This window comes from Corvus kubaryi, unplaced genomic scaffold (assembly GCF_017639235.1).
Source record: "Corvus kubaryi isolate FWS band 111438036 unplaced genomic scaffold, C.kubaryi_AGA036_p1.0 split3-73, whole genome shotgun sequence".
In the NCBI taxonomy this organism is placed as follows: domain Eukaryota; kingdom Metazoa; phylum Chordata; class Aves; order Passeriformes; family Corvidae; genus Corvus; species Corvus kubaryi.
The window spans coordinates 40929111-40941688 of NW_024582091.1; the positions used below are offsets into that span (position 1 = coordinate 40929111).

Consider the following 12578-nt stretch of genomic DNA (forward strand, 5'->3'; position numbering starts at 1 on the left):
AGGTCTGTTTCAGAAACACTTTAGATGTGTTAGAACATGACTATGCCCATGATACTAAAATCTGCTGAGAGCCTGTCATGTGTTAGTTTTGCCAGGCCATCCCCTGAGAGAACCAGAGGAGCAGTGCTGCGTGGTACAGGCAGCCGTGACATGGACAGTCTGAGCAGCTTCTGGAAGAGAGCTGAGTTATGTGAACGGGCAGGGCTAGGGTGTGACCCTGCAAATGTCTGTATCCATGTTAATGTCAGTGCAGTGCCTACACAAATGGGCAAGTGCTCAAGGACAGATGTCCAAAATTATTAATGGGAAATACATGTGACAGTGCCTGTCTGGTTAAGCTAGTAAAGGAGGCTAGCTGTCGTGCTAGTTTCACCCTTGTGTCTGCAGCGAGTTGCTGCATATTTTACTTTTCAGTCGTGTTTTCTGAGTCGGATCTGATTTAGGCTCCTATGTTTGTCTATATTTAGATCTTCATGTTGAATTAAGTTACTGTCACTGTGGCCATATAATACTTAAAAAAAAAACCTCTTTAGGCAATGGACAGACCTAATGGGTCAACAGATTTGCTTCACAGTATTATATGAGAGCATCTGATCTTTGGTGTTTTCTCAGAGTAATATCCACAGAGCCGGGGAAGGGGGAGTCACTGTGCTCTAAAGTGACCTAACCTTAAATACAGGTGATCTAAGAAGGACTTGGTAGAAAGAAGGCAAGAAGAAACTTTGAAGGCATCCTTAAACTATGAGATAAATTTACTAAAGGCATTGAGATGGAGGTGACATACTGGTGTGTGGCCAATTAAGTTCAGTTATGTAGGAATCTGTGTCAGAAAGGAAGAGCATGTTGGGTTGTTGTGGGGTAAAATGACAAGTGGGTAAAGGATGGTGAGTAGTGAGATGTTGTGGCTTTAGTGATGAGTGGGGGAGAGAGATCTTAACACTGCTACAATATAATGTTCTGTTCTGAACTGCTTCCTGCAAGAGAGATGGAGACCAACTGGTGGGAGAAAAGCAGGAAAAAATTTCAGAGGAACTGCAGGGGATGTTTTATGAGATTAGATTAAAGGAGCTATGAATATGTATAGCTTGGCAGGGGACACACAAGATAGAACTACAGGAAGGATCTCTGACAGAAATTAGAATACAAGTTGTTAGAAGAAACAACAAAATAGTAATTCTGGTATAACTTTTCCTTCCTGCCAACAGATGATGATAACTGCCCTCCTGACATATTTGCAGTGGGATTTGAAGAGATGGTTGAGTTAAGTGCAGGGAATATCGTGAATGCCAGGTACGTAAAAAAAACCAAACAAAACCAACAGCAAAAGCCCCTAACCAACCGATCTAAAAAACCAACCTAAAAAACCAACCTACCAAGAAAACCCCCACAAATGTAAACAAACCAAACCAACCAACCATCCAAAACCCCAACAAAAAGAACATAATTTTCCCCAAAGGAACTGGCTGTATTCATTTTTATGCTCACTTGTATCGAATACTCCCTTCCAGGTCTGTTGCTTGCAACCATAGCTGGAAATATATTTCCCATCAACAAATGTCACTGGGATGGTGTTGAAAGTGCTCTTTCTCTGTGAACTTTTGCACAGTAGAATGCACTGTGTTTGTTAAGTCTCTTAAGTCTTTATGTTGGCAGAGAAGGATTCTGGTGGTTGAGATTGATTTAACACTTGTCCTTAAAACCCTGTCTGATGTTGGAAAAATGTGCTCAATGACTACTACAAGCCTACTTTGCATTCATGTAGGAATTCTAAAATTGTCTAAAAATGTCTCTGTGGCTAGTTGTAGTTATGAAAATTACAGCTGGAGAAGTTGCATGCAAAGCCTGAGGCTGGCATATCAGCATGTGCAGTAGGCTGTTGTGTTTACTGGTCCTTGTGAATCTGAATGGGGGTGGAACTCTGAAGATTGTTTCCAATGCTGATTCATCAGGCTGGTCAGTTAGTTGTCTGTTTTGGGAATGACAAGTTACAGCAGTGCTTAGTGTTGGCTGCTGGGCCGGCAGTATATGTGCGTGGATATGTTGACTTTGGAGAAGAGAAAAAGCTAGATCCACTGAAGGTATACATGCACCCATTCACAAACCTTAGCTAAGAACAGCCAACAGCTGGGAGTAGCCAGTCACCTTCCAGTCAGAAAATCCAGAGAAGATCTCTTCACTGTGAACATAAGAAATCTTACAAGCCATGAGATTGATATGGAAATTGTTTTTTAAGGTTATGATTGCTATAATCAGCTTCCAATTATCCCCAGTGAATAGGTATAGCCAATGTCATGTGAGTGTGGATCTTTCTAAGCATGGTAGACAAAATCCCTCTCACATCCAGAAGCAGGATAACTCTATTTGTGTGCTGTGCCTGGGCCCACTGACCCTGCTGACTCTGGGCTGGCTTACAAGGAGGTATTATCGGTCTCTGCCATGCATTCTACAGCACTTCAAGTTCTACAGCCTAATGGGATGTCTGTAAACCTAAGGCACAGTTAATCTGTTCATTTTATTGACTGTATGTGGTTTGTTTTGATTCCATTAAATGATTTTATGTTTGTTCCAGTACAACGAATAGAAAAATGTGGGGAGAGCAGCTTCAGAAAGCTATTTCCAGGACTCATCGCTACATTCAGCTGACATCAGCACAGCTTGTTGGTGTTTGTCTTTTCATCTTTGTACGACCATATCATGTCCCCTTCATCAGGTAAAAAAAACCCAAACCAAACCAAACAAAAAAAACCACCCCAAAACCCCACCAAACCAAAAACAAAGCAGAAAACCCACTCCAAAATAAAATGAACCCAACAACAACCCCCAGACCAGACAAACAAAAAAAAGCCCCCAAACCCAACCTGTGTCTTCAGTAACATCCAGTGTTGGAGTGTGGCCAGAGAGCGTGGGAGTGATTGTGCATCTTGGTGGGAGTCATGCAAACCTGGATTCTGGTCTCTGCTCAGCTGGTAGAGAGGCATGCTTCCAGGCAGCAATAGGCTGGAGTCCATCTCCCTTCGGTAGTACAAAGGCCAGGCAGCCTCAGTGTCTTCCTCCAGTTAGCTCAAAAGCCAGGCATGCTCCAGGTGGGCAGTCAGGGTGGAGCACCTTGTTTAGGTGGTCCTTTTCTGGAAAAGGAATGACTTGGGCTAGCAAGTCCAAGAGTGTTTGATGCACCAAATGAAGGCAAGTGCCTGCCTCTGCCTGAAGGGCAGGTTTTACCTTCTAGCCCTGTCCATACTATTTCCTTATGGAAACGGGGGTAGTTCTGGACCTCAAAAGAATGGTGGAAAAGGTAGGAAGGCAGACGGGGGAAAGAGACCTAATTTTGCCCCTTGACATTTTATAGAATTGAGATGTAAGAGAACCTATGAAGTGTTTGTCTCTCCCAGATGTCATGAGAACTGTGTGCCTAGTGCGGAGGGTGCAGAGCTTACTAGCTCAGCTGTCCCTGGAGAGTGACCAAACTCCTCCTAGAAGATTACCGACCCACGGGGATAACTTGCATCAAAATGCCTTTGCTGTGGGCAAGAATTATGCAGGCTAAGTGTAAATGCTTAGGAAGTGAATAGTCAGAACTATCTTCGGGCATCTGTCTGACCTTAAAGGTCCCAACGATCCAAACACTCCTCTCTACCCCATATTAGGGCACTGATTGGCCACTGGATTTTATGATTAAAATATCAAAAGCTGCCTCTTTCCCCTGTGATCTCATATCTGCTGGAAACATCAGAACAGAGCTTGTGCAACATCAAGTGCTGTAGGCCAGACAGAACAATGAAATCCAGGTAACTCTGATGGTCTTGCATTGCTGCTTTCCAGTAATCTTTTTTCAAAATTATTTTAAAGAATTACTTTTTTTGCTGCTATAAAGCAGTCCAGAGGAGAAGTGTTTCTCTCAGTTTTTGACTTTTCACCTGACTTAAAAAACATTTGAGTAATCCAGTAGGAAATGCATGGTTTAAATGGAAATCAGAAGCAGAACACCACAGTGACTCTGTCACGGTTGTCAAACTGACAGAAATTGGATGTAGCCATTTGAAACTCAAGAGAGCTTGATTTTAGTGACCAAGTTTCATCATTTAAGGCAAATGTGCTGCTTTGTGTTATGTGACTATAATCAAACCTAACCTGTATGCTTGCATATTTTTTTCCTGTGTCTAGAAAAGGAAAGGAAAAAAGATCAGAAGTGCAAAAACAGGCTTCTGTGCTAACAGAGATTGAAGAGATTTAGACAGAAGATAGAGAATAGAGAAATAACATGAGACAGTAGCCGGTTTATACAGCAGTGAAAGGGTTGATGAAATACAAGGAGTCGAATTTAAAGTGGGTTATCTCAGCATAACCTTTGCCATTAATGCAAATCAGCTGAATACCAGTCAGGAGAGGGTAGGCAGGCAGCAGGAAGGGAGAACTCTTTAGAGTGAAAAGACTGAACACGTGCTTCTGTAGGAGTGCTTAAAACCCATTGTTTCTTAGAAAACTTTGATGTTCCTCTTTTGCCTCCCTGAGGGTGTCTTCTGGTGGTGTCCTGCTGTCAGGAAAAGACAGGAAATTAAAGAGGGAGAAAAAAAGGTACAAAAGATGGGGGAGGAAGAGAGAAGAAAATTAAGGGGGTGGTGAAAGGGGACCTGTAACATCTTGCATCATTTAGATCACGAATTTCTGAGAATATCTCAAATAAGACTTAGCAGTTTTCTGCATGTCACTTCTTAAAATCAATAATATTCTAGTCATATCTGCTTGACTTCTTCTCTGGAAAGTAAAATTTTCTCACTGGGAAAGACATACATGGTGCTGGGGTTGGCTACAACAACGATCTCATCATTTACTTATCTGATCAGCCAGCCATGCTTTGTTCTTGGAGTAGCCTGACTGTTTGGGAGAAATTACCCTGAGAACAGGTGGTCTGCTTTATCAAGTTATCTTTCTGTAGTGAAGTGTGTGCTAATCATCACATTGAAATAATAAGTAATTAACAACGTGGAGACTTTGAGCAGTTTGTCATCAGTACAGAACCCACTTGAGGAGTTACATATAAGTAGTTATAATAGTAAAAATAGTATCCAATAATCACTGATTTTATCACATCTGATTTAAAGAATTATGCGTTATGATCTGTTGCTCTTTAATTAAATGGAAAATCCATCATGAACTGTGAAGTTGGGTTTCAACACATATGAACAGTAAATTGTTAACTGTCTGAAAAGCTGATTCCCATATGTTCAAAAGTAAAAGGAAACATAATAGTAAATGTAGGTATTGTCAATATTTTAAGGATCATGGTAGAGGTAAACTAGAAAAGTATACTCTATAGAAATTCCCCATATTTCAGAAATAAGGTCTTGCTGGTCTGTTTGGAAGGGACAAGAAAAGGAGAAAAATATTTTCAAATAGTTTTATTTCTGTACTATTGTATTATACTTAATTTGAAACGTAAGTACATGAACATCAAGAAACCAAAAGATGTGCCTAAAAGCAGCAAGCTTTCTAGAGGGGAGAAGATATGGCATTGTAAACTGGCTTTTCCCTTTATGTTGCAGTCAAAGTTAATTGAATGTTTGTCCCTGAAGCCCTTTACTCTGTTCTCTTTCTATTTTTTTTTTTTTTAATGCAGGGATGTAGCAATAGACACCGTGAAGACAGGAATGGGAGGAAAAGCTGGAAATAAAGGGGCAGTGAGCATTCGTTTTCAGTTCTATAGTACCAGTTTCTGCTTTATATGCAGTCACTTGACTGCTGGGCAGAGTCAGGTGAAAGAGAGGAATGAAGATTATAAAGAAATCACACAGAAACTCAGCTTCCCAATGGTAAGTGTAGATGTATGTGTGCTAAACCCGTTGGAGATAAAGGTGATATCATTACATCACGAAAGCTGGTCACAGGCTGTCTTTGATGACAGGTCATCAAAGGAGGCATCTCAGTGCCATAAAAAAAATGTAAAAGAAAATGTTAGTAAATAAATAAATAATAGGGAAGCACGTTTCACAGAAGACTAGATACCACCCAATATAGCACATGCTTTACAAAAGTACTACTCTTTTCAAAAAATGGAGTTGCTCCAGTTCTTGAAAAGTCCTTGGCTTTGTGCACCTTTTGGTCTTTCAGAACTGCAGCTTAACTGAAAAGTCTGTAAGGCTCCATGGATAAGCTCTAGGTGATTGGTGTTAGAGCTGGAGAGCATGATATTGATAGCTCTTGCTGGCTTTAGTTAGTGAGAATTCCTGGAAGACCATCTGTGCCATTCAGTGCAGCAGTGCCTTGGCTGCTTCTGGTCGGGTACGATCTATCACTTCTTGGTCATGGACATGTTACCCTCTGTTCCGTTTGTTTTGTCCTCGTGAATGTGTCACTCTCAAGGAACTGCTGGCTTCTCTCAGAGTGTGGCAAATAGGCATCACTGGTCTGGATGAATAACTTTTCCCCTAAATGGTGTTAAATCAGTCACCCTAGTGTTGTAATTCCAATTTGTCTCCTTAGGCCAGTAGAAAACCCATGGGATTCGGTAGCAGGGCTCCTTTGCTTTCCTTAGTGTTGATTGCTTTAATTTCCACAATACTTTCTTTCTTGGACCTCTCTGGAAAGGTCCTAAGCCAGGAAGGGATTGGACCAGTTTGTGTATTCTGGTTAGTCAGCAAAAAATGGCATTTAGGTTGCAAAGCATAAAATTTTAACTTCCTGTTGTTTGTAAGGCTTAGAGGTTTGGCATGTGCAGCATATCAACCAGTTGTTTTATGTGGGAGCTAATACTGACAGAATGGACATCCTGCATAGGAGATCTGTTCCAAATGACCATAAAGTTGTGCTTATGGTAGTTTTTCTCTCTAATACCTCGTTAACTATTTGATGTCCTTTACACTTAAAACAGCTAAAGGTACCTTGTGTGTATAATGCATATAAAGAGTGCCCTCTAGTGCTGTGACAGCCACGGTCTGGAACGTTTCCCTTATAAATCTCTCCTGTTTAGAGGTTTATAGCTGAACTGGAAAAAAAGAAAAAAAAGACTGGTTAGAGGACAGTATGGCAAATTTAGAACTGGAGTGAATTTTCATTAATGTTTGATTTCAATACCTTTACAAAACTGTGACGTGTACATAAGATCAAGTTTGGAGCTTGTTCTTACTCAGGAGCTTTGTTGCTAAATTTGCCTTGGTACCAGAAGCACATTTTGTGTTATATTTAGTGTATGTAAATATATGCATGTGAAATGTGTTAGGGAAACAAATAAACATATATTTTGAATATTCATGACAGACAAATTGTGAATAGAAAGGTGTGCTCCAGCTTAGACATATCTTCAGGAAAGAGGGGTCAGAGTCTGACACTCTTGTTTACAAAATTCAGCTCAGTGGGGTGCCAAAGACAGTGAAGGAACCATTCTATTTTAGCACGAAATGAATTTTGACAAATAAATTGTGACAAGTAGGTCCAGTATTTAGTAATTACAAACTGAGTGCTACATTTCAGTGCATTTTAAAGGAGTTTTCATGAACATGATTTAACATTAACAGTATTCTGTACCTCAAAACTAGGGGCAGAACATGTTCTCCCATGACTATGTCTTCTGGTGTGGTGATTTTAACTATCGCATTGATCTAAAATATGAAGAAGTCTTTTATCTTCTCAAACGTCAAGATTGGAAGACACTTTTGGAATTTGATCAACTACAGCAGCAAAAATCCAATGGAAAAGTAAGACAGTGTGTCTCGTTTTCTTGAATAACTGTGTGTTGGCTGGGTCTTGTTCCTTGAGAGAGTGAAGAAGTTGCATTTTCAGACCTTTGTTTATAGCTCTTGAACACAGCAATTGGTTTGAAAATTGGAGCATTGTTTGTGAGGAAGTTGTCACTGTGGCACCTTCCTCATCTGTAACTTAGAGATGTTCTTTATTTTAATAGATTTTTAAAGACTTCCATGAAGGGACTATTAATTTTGGACCAACATATAAATACGACGTTGGCTCAGAGGCTTATGATACAAGTGATAAGTGCAGAACCCCAGCGTGGACTGACAGAGTGCTTTGGTGGAGAAAGAAACTGCCCTTCGAAAAAACAGGTGCGTAGGATCCTTCTTTTTCTGAAAGTTATTTTAGAAAGTTGTTTCATCTAGAACCCACTTAAGGGGATTTAATCTAGTGAATGGTGCTTTACTTAAGCAGATGTTCTTTCAGCTTCACTGGATTAAGTTTCAGAGATAGAGAAGGCCCTTTCTTGAGTGTGTGAAAAAAGGCTTCATGCTACAGATCGAAAAGATGCTGGGAGCTCACCAAGGAACTGAAAACAGTCCAGCTGTAGTAATACAGAAATAATTCTGTTGTTTTTCAACAGAATCATTAGTCCACATAAAGCTCCTGTGTTATACTGGCTAGATTGTTAAAACTGCTGTTCTCAGTAGATGTATAAGCAGTTTTCTGTAATTCCTTCTGTATCAGTAATTCTTGGGAATATTTCTGCCAGTTTATAGAATTGGGGGAGGTTTCAATAGTTAGTGCTTATAAAGTACTTTGAATTTGTGAGTGTTCAGCACAACAGAAAGGCTGTTTTCACTTGTTACTCAAAAGTTACAGTTAAGAAATAAAAACTATTTCTTTGCGTATCCAGGGATAGTTTTCATAATCATTCTGTCAGTCTGCAGGAACATCTATGCCCCAATGTTTCTAAAATTTGAATAAATTCATATTAAAAATGTAATTGCTGGACAATTAATTTGGTCTGTGCCTGCAGATGTGCTTTTTCACATGCCTGGAAACTTCTGCTTGGAATCTAAGTCATACCATGACTATGTTAAGTGTAAAAACTACAAAGCAAAACTAGGGCAATCAGAGGGTGCATGTCATCATGATATAGTTATTCACTCTTATTTAAGGAATGAAAACAAAGCAAAATGAGGAGCTTAAACCATTGATAGAGATGCAGTCCAGGAAATAAAAGCCGTATGAGACATAAGGAAGTTAAAACAACCCTCTTGTGCGGACTGTTTTCATTTTAGGGAAAGAACACCCTTCAGCATTTGCAATGCATATTCCTTGCTTTGCATGGCAAAGCTTGCCCCTGGGGAACTTTAGGAGTTGGAGTACACACAGCACATAGGACCTAACCAGCTGGTCTGCAAGAGTCAAGGCAGGTCCCTTTCTTTAGAGCTTGTAGGCCTCCCACAGCTGGCTCACATGAGTCCATAACTGACTGGTGCATTCCCAGCCCTGCAAAGCTTTCTTGGTTGGCTGCCAGAGTTCCTCTCCTTTACTGCTGGTGGCAAGGCTCTTCTGCCTCTCAGCTCTAATTGTGTTGCTTCTTATTGCTGTTACAGGCTAAACAACTACTCGCTCTACAAGAAGAAAGCGTAGCCTCAGTGTGAGTGATTAGGAAGAAACACCATATTCCATATTAATTCATTTTCAGCTTCACAGAAAAGAGAGGCAGAGTTATCCATTTATTCAAACAGTGACCTAAAAACTTCCTTATTAACAGCAATAAAGCACCTCACTCTAGCATAATGTCTGGAGCACTTTCTTTCACCTTAATGAGTTGCAATGGAATTATTTGGACGATGGATTTGCCTGGGTTTGGTTTCTCCTATCTCTTGTGTATTATTTCTCCAATCCCTGTCTAATATTCAGATTTGCAAAATAATTTCCAAGTACAGTGTCTGTTTTTATGCTCGGTGTTGAGGTCATACTAATATGACTCTATCAACCCAAGTTGTACAGATAATTAATTGGGTAACATTCAGGTCAACCATTTTGCAGGTGTCTTACTCTATTGATCAGCTGTCTCAGTTGCACTTCCAGTCCTTTCTCTCTTTTTTCTTTCTAGTCCCTAATTTGTAAATCTTGTAGGATACAAGCTCTTCTTTGAATGATTTATATAGAAGAACAAAAAAACCCTACTTCCCACTGCTAGGGTCTGTGAAGAGCATCCTAATGAAATAGTGTTTAACTGTTAGTAAAACTAGCTTTGAGTGAGTTTTAAATTATGTTTTGTGCTGCATAGCTGGAGAGATCAATCTTCTGGACAGTGATCTGAGTGCTGATACTAAAGTCAGGCACACTTGGACCCCTGGAGCCTTGATGTACTACGGGAGAGCGGAGCTGCAAGCATCTGACCACAGGTAAATAAACAATCAGAGAGAGGATTGCCAGGTTAAAATGTGTCATCCTGAATTACACCTTCAGAGTGAGGGACTAAGTCTGATTGTAACAGGAATTACACCCTTATTCCATGTTCAGTATCTGCTTGATGGGTTTTTCCTCTCATGGTGGGTTTTATACCAGGCTGGCAGGTATCTACAGTCATGTATTTATTTTTCCTGCACAGTGATCTCAGCAAGGGTTGGATAAGTTGCAGCAACAAGTGTAGAAAACAGGGCTTTCTGTTGCTTGGTTTTGGAAAAACTCTGGTAACTAAGGAAGCTGCTCTGATGGATTTCCACTCAGCTTGCTGTGGGAGAGAAGGAGGTTGGGACTGTGTGGCCTAAGAGGTGTAAGCCAGGCCACACAGGGGCAAGTTTGGCCTCTTCACAGTACTCAATAGTGGGGCTTCTGTGCACCCTTTAAAAATGGAGATGGGAGAAGGTAGAAAAAATCAAAGACCAGTGCTTCTGGTTGGTCTATACCATTAACTTCTCTTTAGGGATAGGAATGACCTTTCTTTGGTAAACTTGTTCTCTGCTTCACTTCTGAGAAACAAATTCTGTAATAAATACACTTTGAAGGTCCCTTACATTAACAGAATATTTGTCTCACCCCTTGCATGTCTTGTGCAAATCCTGCAATATTGCTCCTCCTAGCAGCGCTCAGTGACCCCCCCAGTGGCTGCCTCTGTGCTTCTGGTGGTGCTCTTGCATGCCAGGACTGTTCTGTATTCCTCTAGCAATGGAAGAATATGCCTCTTGCAATCAATTTCTCTGCATCAAGGCTCTGACATTGCTGTGTTCTGCAAAGCACAGTGGAGCTGCTGCTCTCATTATATGGGACCCTGAGGATGCAATCTGCAAAACATTGCTGTTATACATGGTTTTCTATTTCAGCAAACTTGACTCCAAAAGCTGCTTTTTAATTACAGTCAGCAGGTTTGCTTTCCCAAGGTTTGTGCTAGAAAAAGGGCATAGCTGTATCTTTGTGACATATGGAAATGCATTATGATTCACAGTGCTTATGGAAATAGTTAATGCTTCCTCTACATTTTTCCCCTTTATTACCCCTTTCTAGCCCTGCTGTTGTTGCTTTCATATGCTCTGGTAATGCATATTCAAGAGCCAGGTTATTGCAAGTAGAAGGCAGCAATTTTGACACAGCTGTAAGAGCAGCCATCCCAGTCCTTGCTCTGCATGTATGTGCAGGTGGAAATCTGAGAATGTGGATTGCATCCACTGAGATGAGACGAGTTCTACTCTTTCAGACAGCTCTCTCAATTTTATTCAGATCTAACACACAGAGAAGTAATTTGTAAGAAATGGCTCAAGAAGCAAGTTTGCAATGTTGGCTGCTTATAATGTAATGGATTGGCACATATTTGCTACATGACAATGTTATACACCTAGAATACTATGTCCTTAGTTTTTGGAAGAAGATATGTGGCCTTGTCTAACAGAAAATAATATATTTCCATCCTGATTTATAGATGTTTGAGACCACAGCTGTTTGATAATGAGTGAAGTATCCTGATATTTTTGGTCTGTAGGTTTGCCATAAGTGCTGCATACAATTGTTATTTCAATTCCCTTATGGTGTGTCTTCACTGTTACATGCAGCTAATGCAGGACTGGGAAATATAATTAATAGTGCTCAAGGCATGATCTTGACCACTGCAGAAAAAATGAAGCTTTCCTCCTTCTTGATATAGATTTAAATTTTATATAAGCATTTCTTATTTTTAAATAAGCATTTTTCCTTTGTTTCGTGCAGGCCAGTGTTAGCTATTGTAGAAGTGGAAGTTCAGGAAGTTAATGAAGCTGCCCGTGACAGTGTTTTCCGGGAAGTGTCATCTTTCCAGGGACCACTGGATGCCACAGTAGTGGTAAATCTGTTATCACCAACACCTGAAGAGAAAAATGAATTTCCTGAAGACTTGCGTACAGAGCTTATGCAGATGTTTGAGGATTATGGCACTGTTGTTCTGGTCAGGTGAGTTTGGGAACTGAAATGGCATGGCATCTATTAAAAAGCGTAGACTAGAAGATCCCTTTTGTCCTGACAGAGTTAACTTTGTATTGGAAGGTAGTATGTAGAATTCCTTTACTGCATGTTCAGTTCTTCATTAGAAATTGAATCCAAGTGTTTTGAATATCTTACACCTCTTGACAACCTTTTAAAGAAATAATATCAAAGCTCTCTTGACTGAGTGGAAAACAATTTTATTCAATACAACACCATAAAGCAGAGACTTTGATGTAAATCATCATCTTTAGATTCAGGCCTCACTTCCAAGCATTGCTGCTTCTGGTGGATCCTTGGGCCCTGCTTCACCTCCTCTGGGGAGGTCTGCTCTCTTCCACCACTCTTTCACACTCAGCAGGATTTCCTGGCTGGCTCTCCTTCCTGTTGGGGGTCATTCTGCTTGTTTGTTAACAGTACAGCTTCTCGCA

At 40.4% G+C, this 12578-nt stretch overlaps 1 protein-coding gene across 2 annotated transcripts in view; it reads left to right on the forward strand.

The window, feature by feature from the left end:
* The window catches only part of SYNJ2 (synaptojanin 2), a 68373-nt gene that overhangs the window by 43878 nt on the left and 11917 nt on the right, over positions 1-12578 (forward strand). For both annotated transcript variants that reach the window (XM_042017112.1, XM_042017111.1), the window contains exons 13-19: positions 1206-1290; positions 2570-2710; positions 5615-5807; positions 7530-7688; positions 7895-8051; positions 9986-10103; positions 11899-12117. In XM_042017112.1, coding sequence (XP_041873046.1) covers positions 1206-1290; positions 2570-2710; positions 5615-5807; positions 7530-7688; positions 7895-8051; positions 9986-10103; positions 11899-12117 — 1072 coding nt within the window. The remainder of the gene's footprint in view (positions 1-1205; positions 1291-2569; positions 2711-5614; positions 5808-7529; positions 7689-7894; positions 8052-9985; positions 10104-11898; positions 12118-12578) is intronic.